At 37.8% G+C, this 17,689-nt stretch overlaps 1 protein-coding gene and 1 long non-coding RNA gene across 3 annotated transcripts in view; one reads left to right on the forward strand and one right to left on the reverse strand.

Annotated features, from left to right (window-relative positions):
* The window catches only part of DNAJC2 (DnaJ heat shock protein family (Hsp40) member C2), a 31,456-nt gene that overhangs the window by 5,277 nt on the left and 8,490 nt on the right, over positions 1-17,689 (reverse strand). For both annotated transcript variants that reach the window (XM_069587827.1, XM_069587826.1), the window contains exons 4-12: positions 12,171-12,269; positions 11,092-11,233; positions 9,361-9,441; positions 8,394-8,459; positions 7,982-8,073; positions 7,783-7,904; positions 7,238-7,387; positions 724-812; positions 580-649 (exon numbers count right to left, since the gene is read on the reverse strand). In XM_069587827.1, the coding sequence (XP_069443928.1) occupies positions 580-649; positions 724-812; positions 7,238-7,387; positions 7,783-7,904; positions 7,982-8,073; positions 8,394-8,459; positions 9,361-9,441; positions 11,092-11,233; positions 12,171-12,269 (911 nt within the window). The remainder of the gene's footprint in view (positions 1-579; positions 650-723; positions 813-7,237; positions 7,388-7,782; positions 7,905-7,981; positions 8,074-8,393; positions 8,460-9,360; positions 9,442-11,091; positions 11,234-12,170; positions 12,270-17,689) is intronic.
* Positions 9,600-15,818, forward strand: LOC138439265 (uncharacterized). The gene is made up of 2 exons (XR_011256661.1): positions 9,600-10,217; positions 15,432-15,818. It is a non-coding gene; the product is annotated as an uncharacterized lncRNA (long non-coding RNA).

Raw genomic sequence — 17,689 nt, forward strand, 5'->3', positions numbered from 1 at the left:
CCTTCAATGAGCTTCCTTGACCGCTCCAACCTAGTGTTGGCACTTCCTCTCTAAGCTACAGACAGTATTTACTGGGGGTCCTGCATCTTCTGATCCTTAGATCTTTTCTCTTTAGTGTAACTGTTCCTGAACTTTGTGGCAGCAATAGACATCATAAGACTTTCTCCACATCACCTAGGCACAGGGTTATATATAGCAGGTACTAACACTTGTTGCATTGAATTGAATTTCTGGGCCTGTTTCCTCATCTGTAAAATAAAAGGTGTAGACTAGACAGAATAAAAATCTCTTTTGGTTCTAAATGTTATTATCCTACAAAAATTTGCTCAAGGAATTAATCAACACAGTTTTTAACAGTGATTCTGAAAAATCTATGATTAATGTGCTAGATGACCACAAATCAAGCAAATATATGTGATAATAAGCATAAATACTGAAATCCAGTTTACAGGAACCCAAATGGAAATGAGAGACTTTCTGCCCCTATAGTAACTTCCGGGTTAGGTGGGGAAATACTGAGGTGAAAGCAGTACTGAGGCAGAATTAAGTACTAAATACAGGTAGAAGTGAAACGATTACCTGTTTTTCCAGAGCAGCCTTTCCTACTTCTTTAGTAGATGATGTGAGTGTTTCATTCAAGCACTGTAAACTTAAAAGAAAAAAGGGGATGAAACTTTATCCTAAGCCCAACAGAAGACTTCAACAGCAGCTCTATAGTTATACCTTGCTAATTCAAGCCGATCACAAAGTTTTTCCACTTCTTCCATCATTTTAACACGTTCTGCCTCACTGTCAGAAAAGTGATTCCAGGTCTAGAAGTATAAACATAAACATATTCATCTTCTATCTACTGGCACTCAAGACATCCATAAACACAATTACAAAGCTTGAAGTTTTTGAGAAGTTCTTAGTTGAACATGTTGCCTTCTGACCACCACCAACCACATTCCCAGGGCACCTCCCAAGGCTCTCCCTGGCCAGCCAGCAATAAAGAGGCATCAGGAAATGGATGGAGCAAAACAGAAACAACGCAATGGTGCAGAGGACCTCCGGATGTTATAAAACAACGATTCCCCACAGAACCACTGAAGAATCAAGATACTCTTCACAACAAAATCCCTTTGTTAGGCTGCCTGTTCTATCTAGTGTGTACACCAGCTATAAAAAAATAATGTGTTAAGGAAGAGGAAGTCCAGCAACACCTGCTGACTAGAGATGATACTTAGGATGGAATGTCATGATGTGCCTGGATAAATAAGAAGTGGAAAGTACTTCTCATGCTTCTTTAAGCTGCTGCTGATACATTTCCCATTCTTTGCTCCCTTACTCCGTGCAATCTGGTGCTAAGGTTCCAATGCTTCTTTTACTGGGACACTTCCCTAGGCTTCTGCTTCCTCTCAGTTCAGTCACTTAGTCATGTACGACTCTTTGCGACCCCATGGACTGCAGCACGCCAGGCTTCCTTGTCGATCACCAACTCCTGGAGCTTACTCAACTCATGTCCATCAAATTGGTGATGCCGTCCAACCATTTCATCCTCTGTTGTCCCCTTCTCCTCCTGCCTTCAATCTTTCCCAGCATCAGGGCCTTTCCCAGTGAGTCAGTTCTTTGCATCAGGTGGCCGGAGTATTGGAGCTTCAGCCTCAGTCAGTCCTTCCAATGAACATTCAGGACTGACTTCCTTTTGGGTTGACTGGTTGGATCTCCTCGCAGTCCAAGGAACTCTCAAGAGTCTACTCCAACACCACAGTTCAAAACCATCAGTTCTTTGGCGCTCAGCTTTATTTATAGTCCAACTCTCACAACCAAACATGACTACTGGAAAAACCATAGCTTTGACTAGATGGGCCTTTGTTGGCAAAGTAATGTTTCTGCGTTTTAATATGCTGTTTAGGTTGGTCATAGCTTTTTTCCCAAGGAGCAAGCATCTTTTAATTTCATGGCTGCAATCACCATCTGCAGTGATTTTGGAGCCCAAGAAAATAAAGTCTGTCACTGTTTCTGTTGTTTCTCCATCTATTTGCCATGAAGTAATGAGACCGGATGCCATGATCTTAAAGTTTTTTGAACGCTGAGTTTTAAGCCCACTTTTTCACTCTCCTCTCTCACTTTCCTCAAGAGGCTCTTCAGTTCCTCTTTGCTTTCTGCCATAAGAGTGGTGTCATCTGCATATGTGAGTTATTGGTATTTCTCCTGGCAGTCTTGATTCCAGCTTGTGCTTCACCCAGCCTGGCATTTTGCATGATGTATTCTGCATATAACTTAAATAAGCAGGGTGACAATATATAGCCTTGATGTACTCCTTTCCCAGTTTGGAACCAGTCTGTTCCATGTCTGGTTCTAACTGTTGCTTGACCTGCATACAGATTTCTCAGGAGGCAGGTAAGATGGTCTGGTATTCCCATCTCTTTAAGAATGTTCCAGTTTGCTGTGATCCACACTGTCAAAGGCTTTGGCATAGTAAACAGAAGTAGATGTCTTTCTGGAACTCTCTTGCTTTTTCTATGATCCAACAGATGTTGGCAATTTGATCTCTGGTTCCTCTGCCTTTTCTAAATCCAGCTTGAACATCTGGAAGTTCTTGGTTCATGTTCTGTTGAAGCGTCGCTTGGAGAATTTTGAGCATTACTTTGCTAGCGTGAGTGCGATTGTGTGGTTGTTTGAACATTCTTCGGCACTGCCTTTCTTTAGGATTGGAATGAAAACTGGCCTTTTCCAGTCCCATGGCCACTGCTGAGTTTTCCAAATTTGCTGGCATATTGAGTGTGGCACTTTTGCAGCATCATCTTTTAGAATTTAAAATAGCTCAGCTGGAAATCCATCACCTCCACTAGCTTTGTTCCTAGTGATGCTTCCAAGGCCACTTGACTTCACATTCCAGGATGTCTGGCTCTAGGTGAGCGATCACACCATAGTGATTATCTGGGGCATGAACATCTTTTTTGTATAGTTCTTCTGTGTATTTCTGCCACCTTTTCTTAGTATCTTCTGCTTCCATTAGGTCCATACCAGTTCTGTCCTTTATTGAGTCCATCTTTACATGTAAGTGTTCCCTTGGTATCTCTAATTTTCTTGAAGAGATCTCTAGTCTTTCCCATTCTATTGTTTTCCTCTCTTTCTTTGCATTGATCACTAAGGAAGGCTTTCTTATCTCTCCTTGCTATTTAGAACTCTGCATTTAGATGGGTATATCTTTCCTTTCCCCCTTTGACTTTCGATTCTCTTCTCAGCTATTTTAAGGCCTCCTCAGACAACCATTTTGCCTTTTCTTTTTCTTGGGGATGGTCCTGATCACTGCTTTCTGTACAATGTCATGAACCTCTGACCATAGTTCTTCAGGCACTCTATCAGATCTAATCCCTTGAATCTATTTGTCACATCCACTGTATAATCGTAAGGGATTTGATTTAGATCATACCTGAATGGTCTAGTGGTTTTCTCTGTGTGTGTGTATAGCTGCTCAGTCGTGTCTGACTCTTCACGATCCCATGGACTATAGCTCACAGGTTCCTCTGTCCGTGGGATTCTCCGGGCAAGAATACTGGAGTGGGTTGCCATTTCCTTCTCCATTTAAGTGTGAATTGTGCAATAAGGAATTCACGATCTGATCCACAGTCAGCTCCGAGTCTTTTTTTCACTGACCATATAGAGCTTCTCCATCTTTGGCTGCAAGGAATATAATCAGTCTGATTTTGGTATTGACCATCTGCTTATGTACATGTGTAGAGATGTCTCTTGTGTTGTTGGAAGATGGTGTTTGCCATGACCAGTGCGTTCTCTTGGCAAAACTGTTAGCCTTTGTCCTGCTTTATTTTGTACTCCAAGGCCAAACTTGCCTGGTACTCCAGGTATCTCTTGACTTCCTACTTTTGTATTCCAGTTCCCTATGATGCAAAGGACATGTTTTTTGGATGTTAGTTCTAGAAGCTCTTGTAAGTCATCATAGAACCATTAAACTTTAGATTCTTTGGCATTAGCGGTTGGGGCTTAGACTTGGATTACTGTGATACTGAATGGTTTGCCTTGGAAACAGAGATCACTCAGTCATTTTTGAGACTGAACCCAAGTACTGCATTTTGGTCTCTTTTGTTGACTATGAGGGTTAGCCTATTTCTTCTAAGGGATTCTTGCCCACAGCAGTAGATATAATAGTCATCTGAATTAAATTCACCCATTCCCATCCATTTTATTTAGTTCCCTGATTCCTAAAATGTTGACATTCACTCTTGCCATCTCTTGTTTGACCACTTTCAATCTACCTTAATTCATGAACCTAACATTCCAGGTTCCTATGCAATATTGTTCTTTACTGCATCAGACTTTACTTCCAACACCAGTCACATCCACAACTGGGTGGTGTTTTTTCGCTTTGGCTCTGTCTCTTCAATCTTTCTGGAGTTATTTCTCTACTCTTCTCCAGTAGCATATTGGGCACCTACTGACCTGGGGAGTTCATCTTTCAGGGTCGTATCTCTTTGCCTTTTCATACTGTTCATGGGCTTCTCAAGGCAAGAATACTGAAGTGGTTTGCCATTCCCTTCTCTAGTGGAACAAGCTTTGTTAGAACTCTCCATCATGACCTGTCCATCTTGGGTGGCCCTACAAGGCATGGCTCATAGTTTCACTGAGTTAGACATGGCCGTGGTCCATGTGATCAGTTTGGTTAATTTTCTGTGATTATGGTTTTCATTCTGTCTTCCCTCTGGTGAATAAGGATAAGAGGCTTATGAAAAAAGCTTTCTGACAAGAGACTGACTTGGGGCAGGGCAGGGGGAGACAAGTACTGGGTCTGGTCTGATGGGCGGGGCTATGCTCAGTCAATCTTTAATCCAATTTTCTGTTGATGGGTGGGGCTGTGTTTCTTCCCTGTTGTTTGTTCCCTCCCTTCAAATGGCAACCCACTCCAGTATTCTTGTCTGGAAAATCCCATGGATGGAGAAGCCTGGTAGGCTACAGTCCATGGGGTTGCAAAGAGTCAGACACTACTGAGCAACTTCACTTTCACTTTCTTCCCTTAACACCACCTGTGTGGTACTTTCTCAACCTAGTACTCATCTTTTAAGTATTTCAATTGCCTGTTTTCTTATCATTCTCCATCATTAACTAGTGGATCCTGAAAGCAAAGACTGTGTTATCATTATTTTACCATCAGTGCCCTTCTATCCATACCTTAAGTATTGGTGACTGCCAGGGTCCAATCTCTACACTCCTTGCTCTAGTCTTTCTCCCTGGGAGTCTCATCTATTCTCCACTGAGATGTGGATGACTCTCTGATGATCCTGCTAAATGCCAGACTTGTACCTCAAAGTCACCTACTGAGTATCTTCATCTCAACATGCCCAAAACTGAAATAATTTTTCCTAAGCCCTTTCCTCTTCCTTTGTTTTCTATTTCACTGAATAATATTATAAACCATCTTATATTCCACTCAAGAAACCAGAACACGTATTAACCCTTCCTCCAACTTATAATCAATATCGATAGCCAACAGGCAACAGCCAATCTTACCTCCAAATGTTGGTTCTTGTCATCTACCTTCTTCTGTTTCCACCATCTCTACCAGTTTAAGGCCCATCCTCTCACCTGGATTATGCAAAAGACTTTTGTCTCTCGGCCTCTAGTGTTCTCTTGGCATCCTGAGCAAAACTGACTCAGGATCAGATTTAGACTAGCAAGACCTGACCTCTCCTTCAGCTACCTCTGGTTCATCAAACCTCCTGTATGGATGTGTCAGTGGCTCCTTGATCTCTCTCATCTAATCCCATATACACACTGCTTCACCTGACTAAATCCCACTAGATCCAAAAATCCTTCCTTAACCACCTGTTTGGTACTTTTTCAACCTGGTACTCATCTTTAAGTATTTCAATTGCCTGTTTTTTGGTCATTCTCCATCATTAACTAGTGGATTCCTGAAAGCAAAGACTGTGTTTTCATTATATCAACATCAGTTGTAACTGCTTGGCACATACTTAGTGCCTAGCAGATATCTGATGAGTGAATAAAAGAACTTATGCTGGAAAAGAGCAATAATATAAAGTTACCAAAGGCCAGAACTTTAACCCTCTTTTATGTACCATCTCTAAGAACTTTTAAAATTTTCTATTTTCTAACTAACTTTTAAAGTTTTTGATTCAGTTCTCCTTATGCCAAATCTAACAAGTGCTACATGTGAATGATCTATCATCTTCATAACTGTTTCTAGGTATTATTTCAGTTACTGTAAAGGTGAGAAAATTGAGACACAAATAGGTTGAGGGAACCTCCTAAGAACCACAGCCAGGACATAGAAGTAGAGAATGACTTCAAATCTAAGCTGCTAGCCCTGAGGCCATGCTCTCAGCAACTATAATACACTGCATTCTTCTCAATATAATTTTCTAGGTGAAATCTGAGGAAAACATTTCATTTTTTCTATTTAGATTTTCCGCTTGTCAAAAGTCTGAAGAGACAGACTGTATTTTTATTAAATGTCTTTCAAAGCCTAGTGATGGGGCAGTTTTAATTTCAATTTTATGAAGTGAAGATTTAAGATGCCATATATTAGAATACATATTCTAGTGTCTGGAGCCTCTGGAGAGTTACATGAAAGAGTTTTCTGTACATAGTAAGCATAAACATACTTGCTGAATTAAACTACAATGGTGTAGTATATGGTGTCGCAATCTCTAGCTTGGAATTTCATTAATTTATCCATTTGATGCTGTGAGATATGAAATAATACTGGCCTCTAACTTTACCACTTTAAAACGTAAGACCGTCTCTTGGACAAAACTACATTTGAAAACTTTGGGGCCTTTTTAGTCAATATTTTTAGTAAAATCTGTATTTGAACACAGACTACCAGCAGTGAACTAAATAATATCCCTTTATTTAAATAAAAAGGAAAGCTTTTAGATCTTTAAAAGCAACCCATGTTTAACTTCTAAAAGAACTTTTTCTGTGATAAAAACTAATTTTACACTATTAAAGAAGCAACCAGACAAAACCAATTTGTGACGCATTCTTAGAACAAATGATCTAATATCTCCAACTGGGGGAAGGGGGCGAGATAGTGATATCAGAATTGTATACTGAATATGCATGTGTGAAATTTTTAAAAGGTGAATTTTAAAACATTTATGTTTTGAGATAAAATGCAGATAGTAGTTTATATTTTTATCGTACAGAAATATTTTAAGTTTAAACAGAAATCTGGTTTACTTGTATGTAGTGCTTGTTCAATCAGTCGACATACCTTGCATGAGTTTCGAAGTTTTTGCCTTTCTTTCTTAATGGCTTTTTTCTGGATATCTTTTTCCTTCTTTGCCAATAATGCTTGTTGTCTAACTTCTTCCTCTTCTTTCTCCTTTGCTAACCGAGCAGCTTCTAATTCAGCTTGTCTTTGCTTTAATAAAATTATTTTGTAATAAAATTAGAATTCTTAAATGCTCTATAACCTTACTAAAAAAATACAATTTTTAGTAACTTGTATTACAGAAAGGTAAACATCAACTTATCAAGACTGAAGGAAAAGCAGATGGTAAAGTTCTACAAAAATTTATAGAAATGTAAAACAGACATATTAGAAATAAGTGTAGTATTGAGAAATTTATATGACATCATGTTTTTGCCCAGTAAGAATTTGGTGGTAAAGAAGATCCTTGTATCAACTGTGCCAAGTGCCATGATTCATTCATAGTAGCGCCTAGTTCTCTACTGACAGATTCAGTGTTTAAAATAGATCTGAAGACTGACAATATTATGAACATTTAAAGTCCAACTTATCAAATGTCATCTTACTTTCTCTTTAGCCTCTTGCTCCTTTCGTTTTGCGTCTGCTTTTGCTTTCTTTTCTGCTTCTTTCTTGGCTTTTTCCTCTTCCTTAAATTTTTTTATCCTTGGGTCACAGCTATATGCATTATCTACCAAAAAAAAGTTAAATCTTTTGAATGTCTAACATTTAATTAAAGAACTCTAAAAATTCGTCAGTTACACTTACCAACTAATGTTCTTATTCTGTTCATTTCTTCTTTTTTCCTTTGGGCCCTTGTTGCTCTGTTCTGCTTTTCAATCCATCTCCTTTCGTCACGGCTATTAAATAGGAAATATTGGAAACAAGCTATTGCTTATAGATGGTATGGTAACACTTTATAAATAAAACTAGTTAAGAAACCAGAAGAAAAAGAATTTGCTGACTTGAGCTTTATTGACAATTTCATAAGTAATTTCATTAGCATATCATATTTAGCACTATTAAGCTTAACTTGTGAAATGGGATCTCAAAATATCAAAAAAGTCATTTAAAATGGATACACAGACAAATGTGAAAGAAAATATACATGGTGCATTTTTATATCATCACAAATACCAAAGAACCAAAGAAATGTCTTATCAATGATTTACATACATACCATTCTGCTTTTTCTTTTTCTTCTTCATCTAAGTAAGAAAATTCTCTCCAAGAATCAAAATTATACCTAATATAAACAGAAATAAAGTCAAGCTAAAACAAATGAAAAATATCTTCCTTTTAAAATTAAGTTAGGGGCATAAAATTTTAAGAAACTTTAATGACAAGTGGATGAGTTTAATAGATCCCTCCCCTCTTTTCTGATACTGAAATCACACTATACTCAAGTCTTTTTCTTCTTCTTTTTAAAACGATGCTGTATTTGTAGTCAAAGTCTAAAATACTTATCAGCCCCAAATCAAAATCCAGCTTCCTGCTATCTCTTTTGAATATCAGGTTTTACTCTTGACTGGGACTTGTTACAAGCTGTCCCTGCCTTCACCTCCACTAGGTTTGTCAAGTTTTAAGGTCACCTAGTAATGGTTACTTTACCTGGTTTTGTATTTTCCGAAGGTAAGAGCAACTACAACTGACAGAGCTAAATTTGTCGTTTCTGTTTTACAGTGATTTTGTTTTCATATTTACCAGATACTTAATGAGAAAATATAGCACACATAATATAAAAGTAGAAAATGAGCAATATGTATTAAAATTCGTGAACCAGTTAGAGACTACAGTCTTCCTGTGTCATATATTCAAATAACTTTAAAAAATAAATGAAAAATTATTTTTTACTGAATTCAAATGACTCCTTATTTTTCATTTTTTTTTTTGCTATAGTGTGCTTGACATCTAGAAATCTGGTTGATACAAAACAGATTGAAAAAATAATCATAAAAACCTAAACATTACACAGGGGATAATACAGCATTCTGTGGAAACTTTGATTTCTTAAGAGAGTCCTCCTTTTGTTCAGTGAAGGTTGTGATTTCCCCATCCATCAATTAATTTATAAAAGTCAATCAAGTACTTATTGATTACTTTTCTTAAAAAAATGAAAGCACTGGAGAAACAACGTATTCACTCACCAGAAAGAATAAAATGCATCTACATCTTCAAATGATGAATTCATATCACCAAGTTTAGGGACATTTTTTTTATTTGACCACCTGAAATATTGAAAAAAAAGGAAAGCTAAAAACATTTTGTACAAACATTCAACAACTGATTTGTTAAAAAAGTTTTTATCAATCCCTTACAATCTCCCTGCCCTCTGTCCTCCGTGACTAAGAGACAGAGCAGGGGGATCAGGAGTGCTGTGATGAGCAATACAGGTGCAGTAAAAGGGAGGGCAAGGGGAGGATGGGGTGCAGGATAAAACAATGGAGCAGTGTTCTCACTCTCAGCTTATCTTCAGTTCTGTAAATTACAAGGCTGTGGAAGATGCCAGGGTGGCCAGGAAAAACAGACTCTAGTGCTGCGTTTCAAGCTCACTTAGTCCTGCAGTACAGGCAGTACAGAAGTGACCTACAGGCTGAGCCTTTTAAGAAACGTGAATCCTCAGAGGGAATAGATCTCCACCTCCTCATCTCTACCACCTCCCCCTTAAGAATCAGACTTGTAGGTTTAGCACTTCACCCACCAACTCTGGAAGGACCCTGAGACTGCTACTGACCTGTTCTTCCAACTTGATGCACTGTTCCACACACACACATGAATACAATACACTAATTTTTTTTAACAACCTTAATTTTTTTTGTTTAAACCACAAAACAAAGGTAAGGAGAAAGGGTGTAGGAAATAGTAGGCTGTATCAAACCACTAATCAAAGTGCTTCTCAAACTTAGCTGCTGCTGCTGCTGCTAAGTCGCTTCAGTCGTGTCCAACTCTGTGCGACCCCATGGATGGCAGCCCACCAGGGTCCCCCGTTCCTGGGATTCTCCAGGTAAGAACACTGGAGTGGGTTGCCATTTCCTTCTCCAATGCATGAAAGTGAAAAGTGAAAGTGAAGTCGCTCAGTCGTGCCCGACCCTTAGCGACCCCACGGACTGTAGCCCACCAGGCTATTCCATCCATGGGATTTTCCAGGCAAGAGTACTGGAGTGGGTTGCCATTGCCTTCTCCCAAACTTAGCTACCCATCAAAATCGCCTGCGAGCATTAAAAAACCTATAGGCATTCCAAACCACTTGGATTAAAACTTAGATTAAAATCACAGTTTCTCCAGGTGGAACCCAGGCATCAGGAACTGTTCAAGCTCCCCAGCTGATTCCAATATGCAGCTAAGATGTGCTGAGGAAACCTTCCAGTGCAGATGGAAGCAAAAAAATGTAGATTACTGGTTCACACAATTTGAAACCGATTTTAATTAAATAAATTACATATGACTAAATCTTAAATATAAATTCAGCCTTTGTCAGAAAACCTTATGATAACCATATGCTCAAAAATAGAATAAAATTTTTTCCTAAATGAAAACTGACCAAATGTAGTAGTGTACCTGTTAACAAAGGTGAAGGAGAAAATGGGAAATCACTGTCACCTAAGTATCAGCATCGCACTACATAAAGTCAATCACTATTCTTTCCCCCAAAGGAAATTTAAAAGAAAAATGTCCTGCAAGTTAATTTAACTAAAGGAAGGAAGAACTGTTTAGAGAATATAACAAACAATTATAGTAAGTTCACCAGAGGAGCTCAATGTTGTAAAGGAGGAGGAAGAAGAGAACCAAGCTATTGTTAGAGGGAAAAAACAGAAACTTGCAACTGTAAGAAGCCAGCCAGTAAAGCATTATGATCACAAGGGAATGCCATAACTCACCTGGAATTCCTTTCAAACACTGGGGAAAACACTTCGAAGAAATTGTCCTTTGCTTCACTTTTAGAAGGAACTGAGTTATCAAAAGTAGGATCTACACTGTTAAATGCTCGTCTTTTCACTGGATCAGATAACATTTCATAAGCTGAAGAAAAAAAAATCAAAGGTCATATCACCATAATTCTACATTTTTTTCCTTAAAATAAAATTATGTTTTGTACTTAAAAGTTGTATGTGCTTATGGGGAGGGGAGGACTTCAGTAATAGCTTGGGCACTACTGGTTGCAACTGGACTTAAAAACTTCTGTAAGTATCTCCTCTGGAAAAGAAAGGACAAAACAGTAAACATTCAATCTTGAAGAAAGCATGACTGAGGAAAAAGAAATAGCTAGAAAATTAACTGTCAGATCCCAAGGCTGTTAAAAAAAAACAAAGGATCTCTGGCATCCTGAGCACTGTGTAAGAGTGAGCCAATAAAGATAAGTTTGAAAAGTGTATATCCAGTTTTTAAAAAATTAGCATCAAAATAAGAAATCACATTTAAGGAAACATTTAGAAATGGTCGTTGTCTCTATTAATTTGCTTATGAGGATATGGCTATGTAAATAGCCACTGACAGTTGTGGGTCCTTTACTAGGATAGAATCAACTTCTTGATTTAAATAAGCAAAATATCTGAACAATTTAATTCCATAAAGTGTCTGAAACTGAAAAAGATCTTAGTAGTCTCAACCTTAAACACAGCACTTATATGAAGTAACTCCAGGATAAGCTTCTCGTAAGAATCACCTACAGATCTTGTTAAAAATGCAGATTCAGATTCAGTAGGTCTGGGGCATGGCCAAAACTTCTGCATTTCTGACAAGCTGCATTTCTGGTATTGCTGATGCTGTTGGTTGGGAGAAGCTCACTTTATAAAGTAAGACTCTGGGGGAGATGACCACAAATAACCAGATGTTAATTAAAAATGTTTTTAAATGTTATGGTATAAATGAACTACAGTCTACATAGGAAACCTAATCCAAACAATTAATAAATAATCTTCACTATTAAAAATTCCCAACTCTTAATCCGCTTTCTTACCTTTAGTTATGCAAGTGAAGTAGTCATTATCTCCTTCTTTTATTGGTTCACCAGCTGCTTTCCGTTTGTCCGGGTGATGTTTTAAAACCATTGCTTTATCTACAAAGTAAGATTTGGATAACTTGTCCTTTTAGTCATCAAAATTAAAAAAGATGATCAGTTAAGCAGAGCCATTTTTAAAAGCATAATATTAGTTTAAAAATATTTTCTCCCACAGTAAAACATATGCTTATTAAAAAGAAATTACAGAGAAATAATTTTAGTGTGTGTGTGCTCAGTCATGTCCAACTCTGTGCAACCCCATGGACTGCACCCTGCCAGGCTCCTCTGTCCATGGGATTTTCCAGCAAGATTATTAGAGTGGTTATTATTAGGTTGCCATTTCCTCCTCCAGGGGATCTTCCTGATCCAGAAACCCAAGTCTCTTGTGTCTCCCACATTGGCAGGCAGATTCTTTACTACTGGGCCACCTGAGAAACCCTGAAATAACTTCAAGAACTGGCCAAAGTGCCAGCACCCAAAAAGACAACTGCTATTAATATTTTGGTGTACTTCCACACAGACTTTTTTGCCCTTAAGCATATACCTTTAAAAATGTAGGTATAATCATATTATATATACCAATTTAAGTTGTGATTTTTTTCAACTAAGCATTACAGCAGTTCCATTTTCCAGGCAGTTACAAACGCTTCAGAAAATTTTAACAACTATTTAGTACAGTATTTCAAGTAGATTTATCATAACTTATTCAACTATTTCCCTACTGTTGGGTATTTACTACAGATTGTTTCCAATTCTTCACTACTATAAGCTACTTCAATATGCATCATTTTGTACAGAAGTATTTTTTCATATTTATGACTCTTTCTTCTCAGAATATACTTAGAGAAGTATATCAGTGAGTGAAATGTATGAACAAGTCCCTTTCTAAAAGTTATACCACTGCAACCCCTGTGTTAACATTCTTTTCACCACAACCTCAAGAGCACTGATCCAATCGTTTAAAACATCATTATCACTGGTGCTCAAGGAGATCAAAAAAAAATTTTTGTGGTTGTTTCTATCTTTCATCCCTTACTCATGGAGTAATATAGAGCTATCATAGTTTTTCTTCTTAGTCTGTGAGTCATTTTACAATGAATAATGGCTAGCTGTTAATATCCATTAAGCATTTAATGGGTGCCAGCACTATTTATCAATCTTTTCAGTAACTCTCTGAGAAAAGTACTATTAGTTTCTCCATTTTACAGATGAGGAAATAAGGCACAAGGAGGTTAAATACCACTTACTTTACCTCTGTGCAACCTGTCCAAAGTCCTGGCCAAATCGGGCTCCAATCCAGGCAGCCTGACTCCAGAGCCTGTGCTTGTATGCTGCCTCTCCTAGTCCATCATGTTTGATGCTAATGCTCTCCCCAGCTGCTGTGACCATTCTTGTGTTTTTAAAAAACATTCAGTTCATTAATTCATATTTACTGACCATTTCCTTTATATTGTATTACAGTACTTATAAAGGAGGTCCTTCATTCTTCAGAAGTTTGATATGTTTCTATCTGAGTATCTTCTATGGTCAAAATTGAAAAGCTTATTTAATTATCAAAGTCCTAATATTATCTAATAATCCTTCCCTTCTCTACTAATTTGTGAGGCTTCCTTTATCTCAGTATATTTTACCAAGGTCTGTTTCTGGCTATTCTTGTCACGGGATTATCTTTAAAATGACTCTATCTTTCTAATATATTTGATAGTCCCTTCCAGAAACTATTATTTTTGTTTATTTTTCTTGCACTTGGCTACTTAATTCAACTCTTTTAGTTTTTAGACAGATCCTGTTACCTACAGCTTCCCTTTGGACTCAGATGGTAAAGAATCCACCTGCAATGTGGGAGACCTGGGTTTGATCTCTGGGTTGGGAAGCTCCCCTGGAGAAGGGACAGGCTACCCACTCCAGTATTCTGGCCTGGAGAAGTCCATGGACTGCATAGTCCATGGGGTAGCAAAGAGTTGGACATGACTGAGCGACTTTCACTTTCATATATTACCTATAAATAATATATTTCTTTCTAATAGTTCTCTCTCCTTTAATATCTTAATTCACTGACCCAAACTTCCAAATAGCATAAAAGTCATTGGCAGACTCCCTCATGGGTGTTTATGAGAATATCACACAGTTAAAAGTTTGCTGGCAGTGAAATCTGAAATATGTAGAAATTAATTATATTTCTTTTCAAAGTTCTATTTCTCAAAAAGGAGTGAATATTAAATTATACTGTATGTACTTTCACTATCTTCTTAGGACATCACATTGATATATTGATAATATTATGTAAAATATAAGCAGATTTAGCTTTGTTAATATATTCCTTAAGAGTAATATTCATGGGCAGTATTCTTTTAACATATTGTTGAATTCATTTTGCTATTAACTGTTTTTGTTTGTTTTTGGTATTATTCAATACATTCATAGATGAGATTTGTAGTTTTGGGTTTTTTTAAAAGCTTTTCTGGCCACATTTAAAAAATTAGTTTTAAGATTCACAACTAAATTAAGAGGGTGATTAACAGACCTACAGACCCTCTGCCCTTCCTTATCAACTCCTCTCACCAGAGCAGTCCATTTGTTATTTTTTTTTCATCTGGATTTTTTTTTTTTTTTCCCAAATCTGGCTGTACCATGCGGCTTGTGGGAACTCAGTTCCCTAACCAGAGATCAAACCCAGGCCCTGGCAATGAAAGTGCTGAGTCCTAACCACTGGACTAGCAGGGAATGCCCACTATTTGCTACAACTGATGACCCTACACTAACACTTCACAATCACCTAAAAGCCACAGTTTTCACTCCTGGTGGTGGATATTCTGTGGGTTTGGATGAATGCATGACAACACATATCCACCATACTATACAGAGTATTTTCACTGCCCCAAATCTTCTGCGTTCTACCTATTCATCTCTCCTCAATCCCTCAACCCCTGGCAACCAAGAACTTTTCACTGACTTTTCCATAATTCTGCCTTTCAATGCCACATTTTCATACTAGGATTACATTAACAGTCATGAAATGAACTGTTCCTAAAACAGTTTATGTTCAGCATGAGAATTTTCAATTCCTTAAGCATTTGACAAAAAATCCACTTAAGAATACTATGTTTTTCCTTCTTATAAATCCATTTTAAGATATTATCTACTTTTGTCCTTCCATCTTCCTCAGTGATATTCTTTTAAATATGTGAATTGAATGTTTTATTTTTTTCTCTCCTTTAGAAAAGGTAACAGAGGTATTCTCTGGTGGTCCAGTGGTTAAGATTCCACGCTTCCACTGCGAGGGACCTGAGTTCGATTCCTGATCAGAGGACTAAGATGCCACATGCCTTGCAGTGCAGAAAAAAAAACCGGGGGCAGGGCGGGGAGGAGAAGGTAACATGATAGCTTTGCAGGCAATGAACTTCCTGATGGTAGGACTCTAGCTGCCAGCCGTCTGTTCTGATAGTCAGTGATCTTACTCTCACATCTATTAATACAATTTTTATTTCTGTCTAGGTCCAAGTGTATGTATATACAGATACTCAAGTCATTTTTTTTTTGGGTTTGTTGAATCAGATCTACTTTATTACATAGAATAAAGTGTTCATATTTTAAGTACTCCATTCAAAAGGTTGCAAAATTGTATACAATTGCTTAACAACCACTCAAAGGAAAATACAGGTTGTTTTCATCACTCAGAGTTCCCCTGTACCCTCTTTTCCAGTCAAGTCCCACCCCCCACCACTTGGGGCTACCCTTCTGATTTCTCTCATGAGAGATTATGTTTGTAGGCTCTTGAAGTTCATCTAAATGGAATCATACAGTATGTCTTTGTATCTGACATAATGTTTTAAGATTCACCCCCCTTATGTATATCAGCAATTTTTAAAAAACTGCTAAACACTATTCTATGAATATAAGCAGTTTGTTTATCCATCATCCTGTTGGTAAACATTTGGGTGGCTTCCAGTTTTCAGACACTGTGAATGAGGCTGCTATGAATATTTCTGTACAATATTTCTTTTTATGGCATATTTAGTGATTTTTGTGTACACTGCAAGGGTTCAGAAACTTTGATAAATACACTTTTGTTTTTTTGAGCTACAGTCAAAAAAAAAAAAAAAACAATTGTATTATCAGTTTGTCCACTAACACTCAAGAGGAGACATTTTCACCTTCTAGCTGGTTTAAGAAGAAAAGAAATTTACTGAAGGTTATTAGGCACCTCACAGGAACTAAGAGTCTGACTATTAGGCCTGGAAGCTTACTAGCCAGAAACAACAATCACATCATATAGGATAGTTCAGAGGTGTGATGACCCCACCATTGTTGGGCACTGCAAGAAGGAAGCACTGGCTTTTCCCACGGCCAGTGGTTGGGGAAAACCATAGCTTCTCTAGTCACCGCTCGGGGCTCTTCTACCCTCGTTGGCAAAATGGATGCTGTGCAGATCGGCCTAACTCACACTGTTCTCCTTTGAAATGCAAGTGTGTGCTGAGGAGTAAACCCTAATGGCAACCCACTCCAGTATTCTTGCCTGGAAAATTCCACGGAGAGGAGGCTGGCAGGCTACAGTCCAAGGAGTCACAAAGAGTTGGACACAACTAACCACACACATGCACGCACACATGCCTACAAATATTCTCAATCTCAAGTCACAGCTCTTTATAAATCAGGTAAGTTTTCTTCTTTATTTGCAATTACTGCCTCTGTTACATTTATTCTGACCCGCTCTTTAGGGAAATCTGACATCTTTTTATTCTTTCCTTCTGAATCTTGGGACATTCCTCTAGGCTCTCTGTTTTACTGTTTTCTAACTGTAGTCAGTTGTAACTCTAAACCTTGCTCTCCTGTTTTGAGTTTCCAGGCAATTTTTTTTTCTCTTGAGTCTCTTTCTGCAATGCCTATGCCGCCCCTGCCTTACCCCAATGCAACATCTTCATATCACACTGACAAGGTGGAGTAAGTCTTCTTTTGAACTTTGTGATAAAGTCTGACATAGGCGATGCCTGTTTTTTGTTAATAGTCTCCTCTTAAGCTACACTGTTTTTTCCCTCATTGACTCTTCTACCTGGTCACCTCTAGTCATTTATGTATAGTATACTCTGCCCAGAGGTGGGGCTGAAGGAGGCAAAAGATGTCCTCCAATATTAAAAATGAGATAACGGAGGCCAAAGAACATCCTTCAGTTTGAAAGAGAGACAAGGGTAATTTCTGAGCAACTGTTGTGCATGTTTATTGTAATTTCAGACTTCTCTCTCCTCCCTTCCTCACCAAAGACAGTTTCTGGGGTTTTGAAGGTACATTACTAAATGGGCTTTTATTGTACATTCATATTGCTATTATCAGAAAAAGCACCTATGATTTTTTATATAGAAGTACAGCTGATTTACAATATTGTATTAGTTTCAGTTCACAGCAAAGTGATTCAGATATATATATATTTTCCCTGATTCTTTTCCATTATAGATTATTACAAAAAGTCTCTATTATTTCTA

This window comes from Ovis canadensis, chromosome 4 (assembly GCF_042477335.2).
Source record: "Ovis canadensis isolate MfBH-ARS-UI-01 breed Bighorn chromosome 4, ARS-UI_OviCan_v2, whole genome shotgun sequence".
NCBI classification, from domain to species: domain Eukaryota; kingdom Metazoa; phylum Chordata; class Mammalia; order Artiodactyla; family Bovidae; genus Ovis; species Ovis canadensis.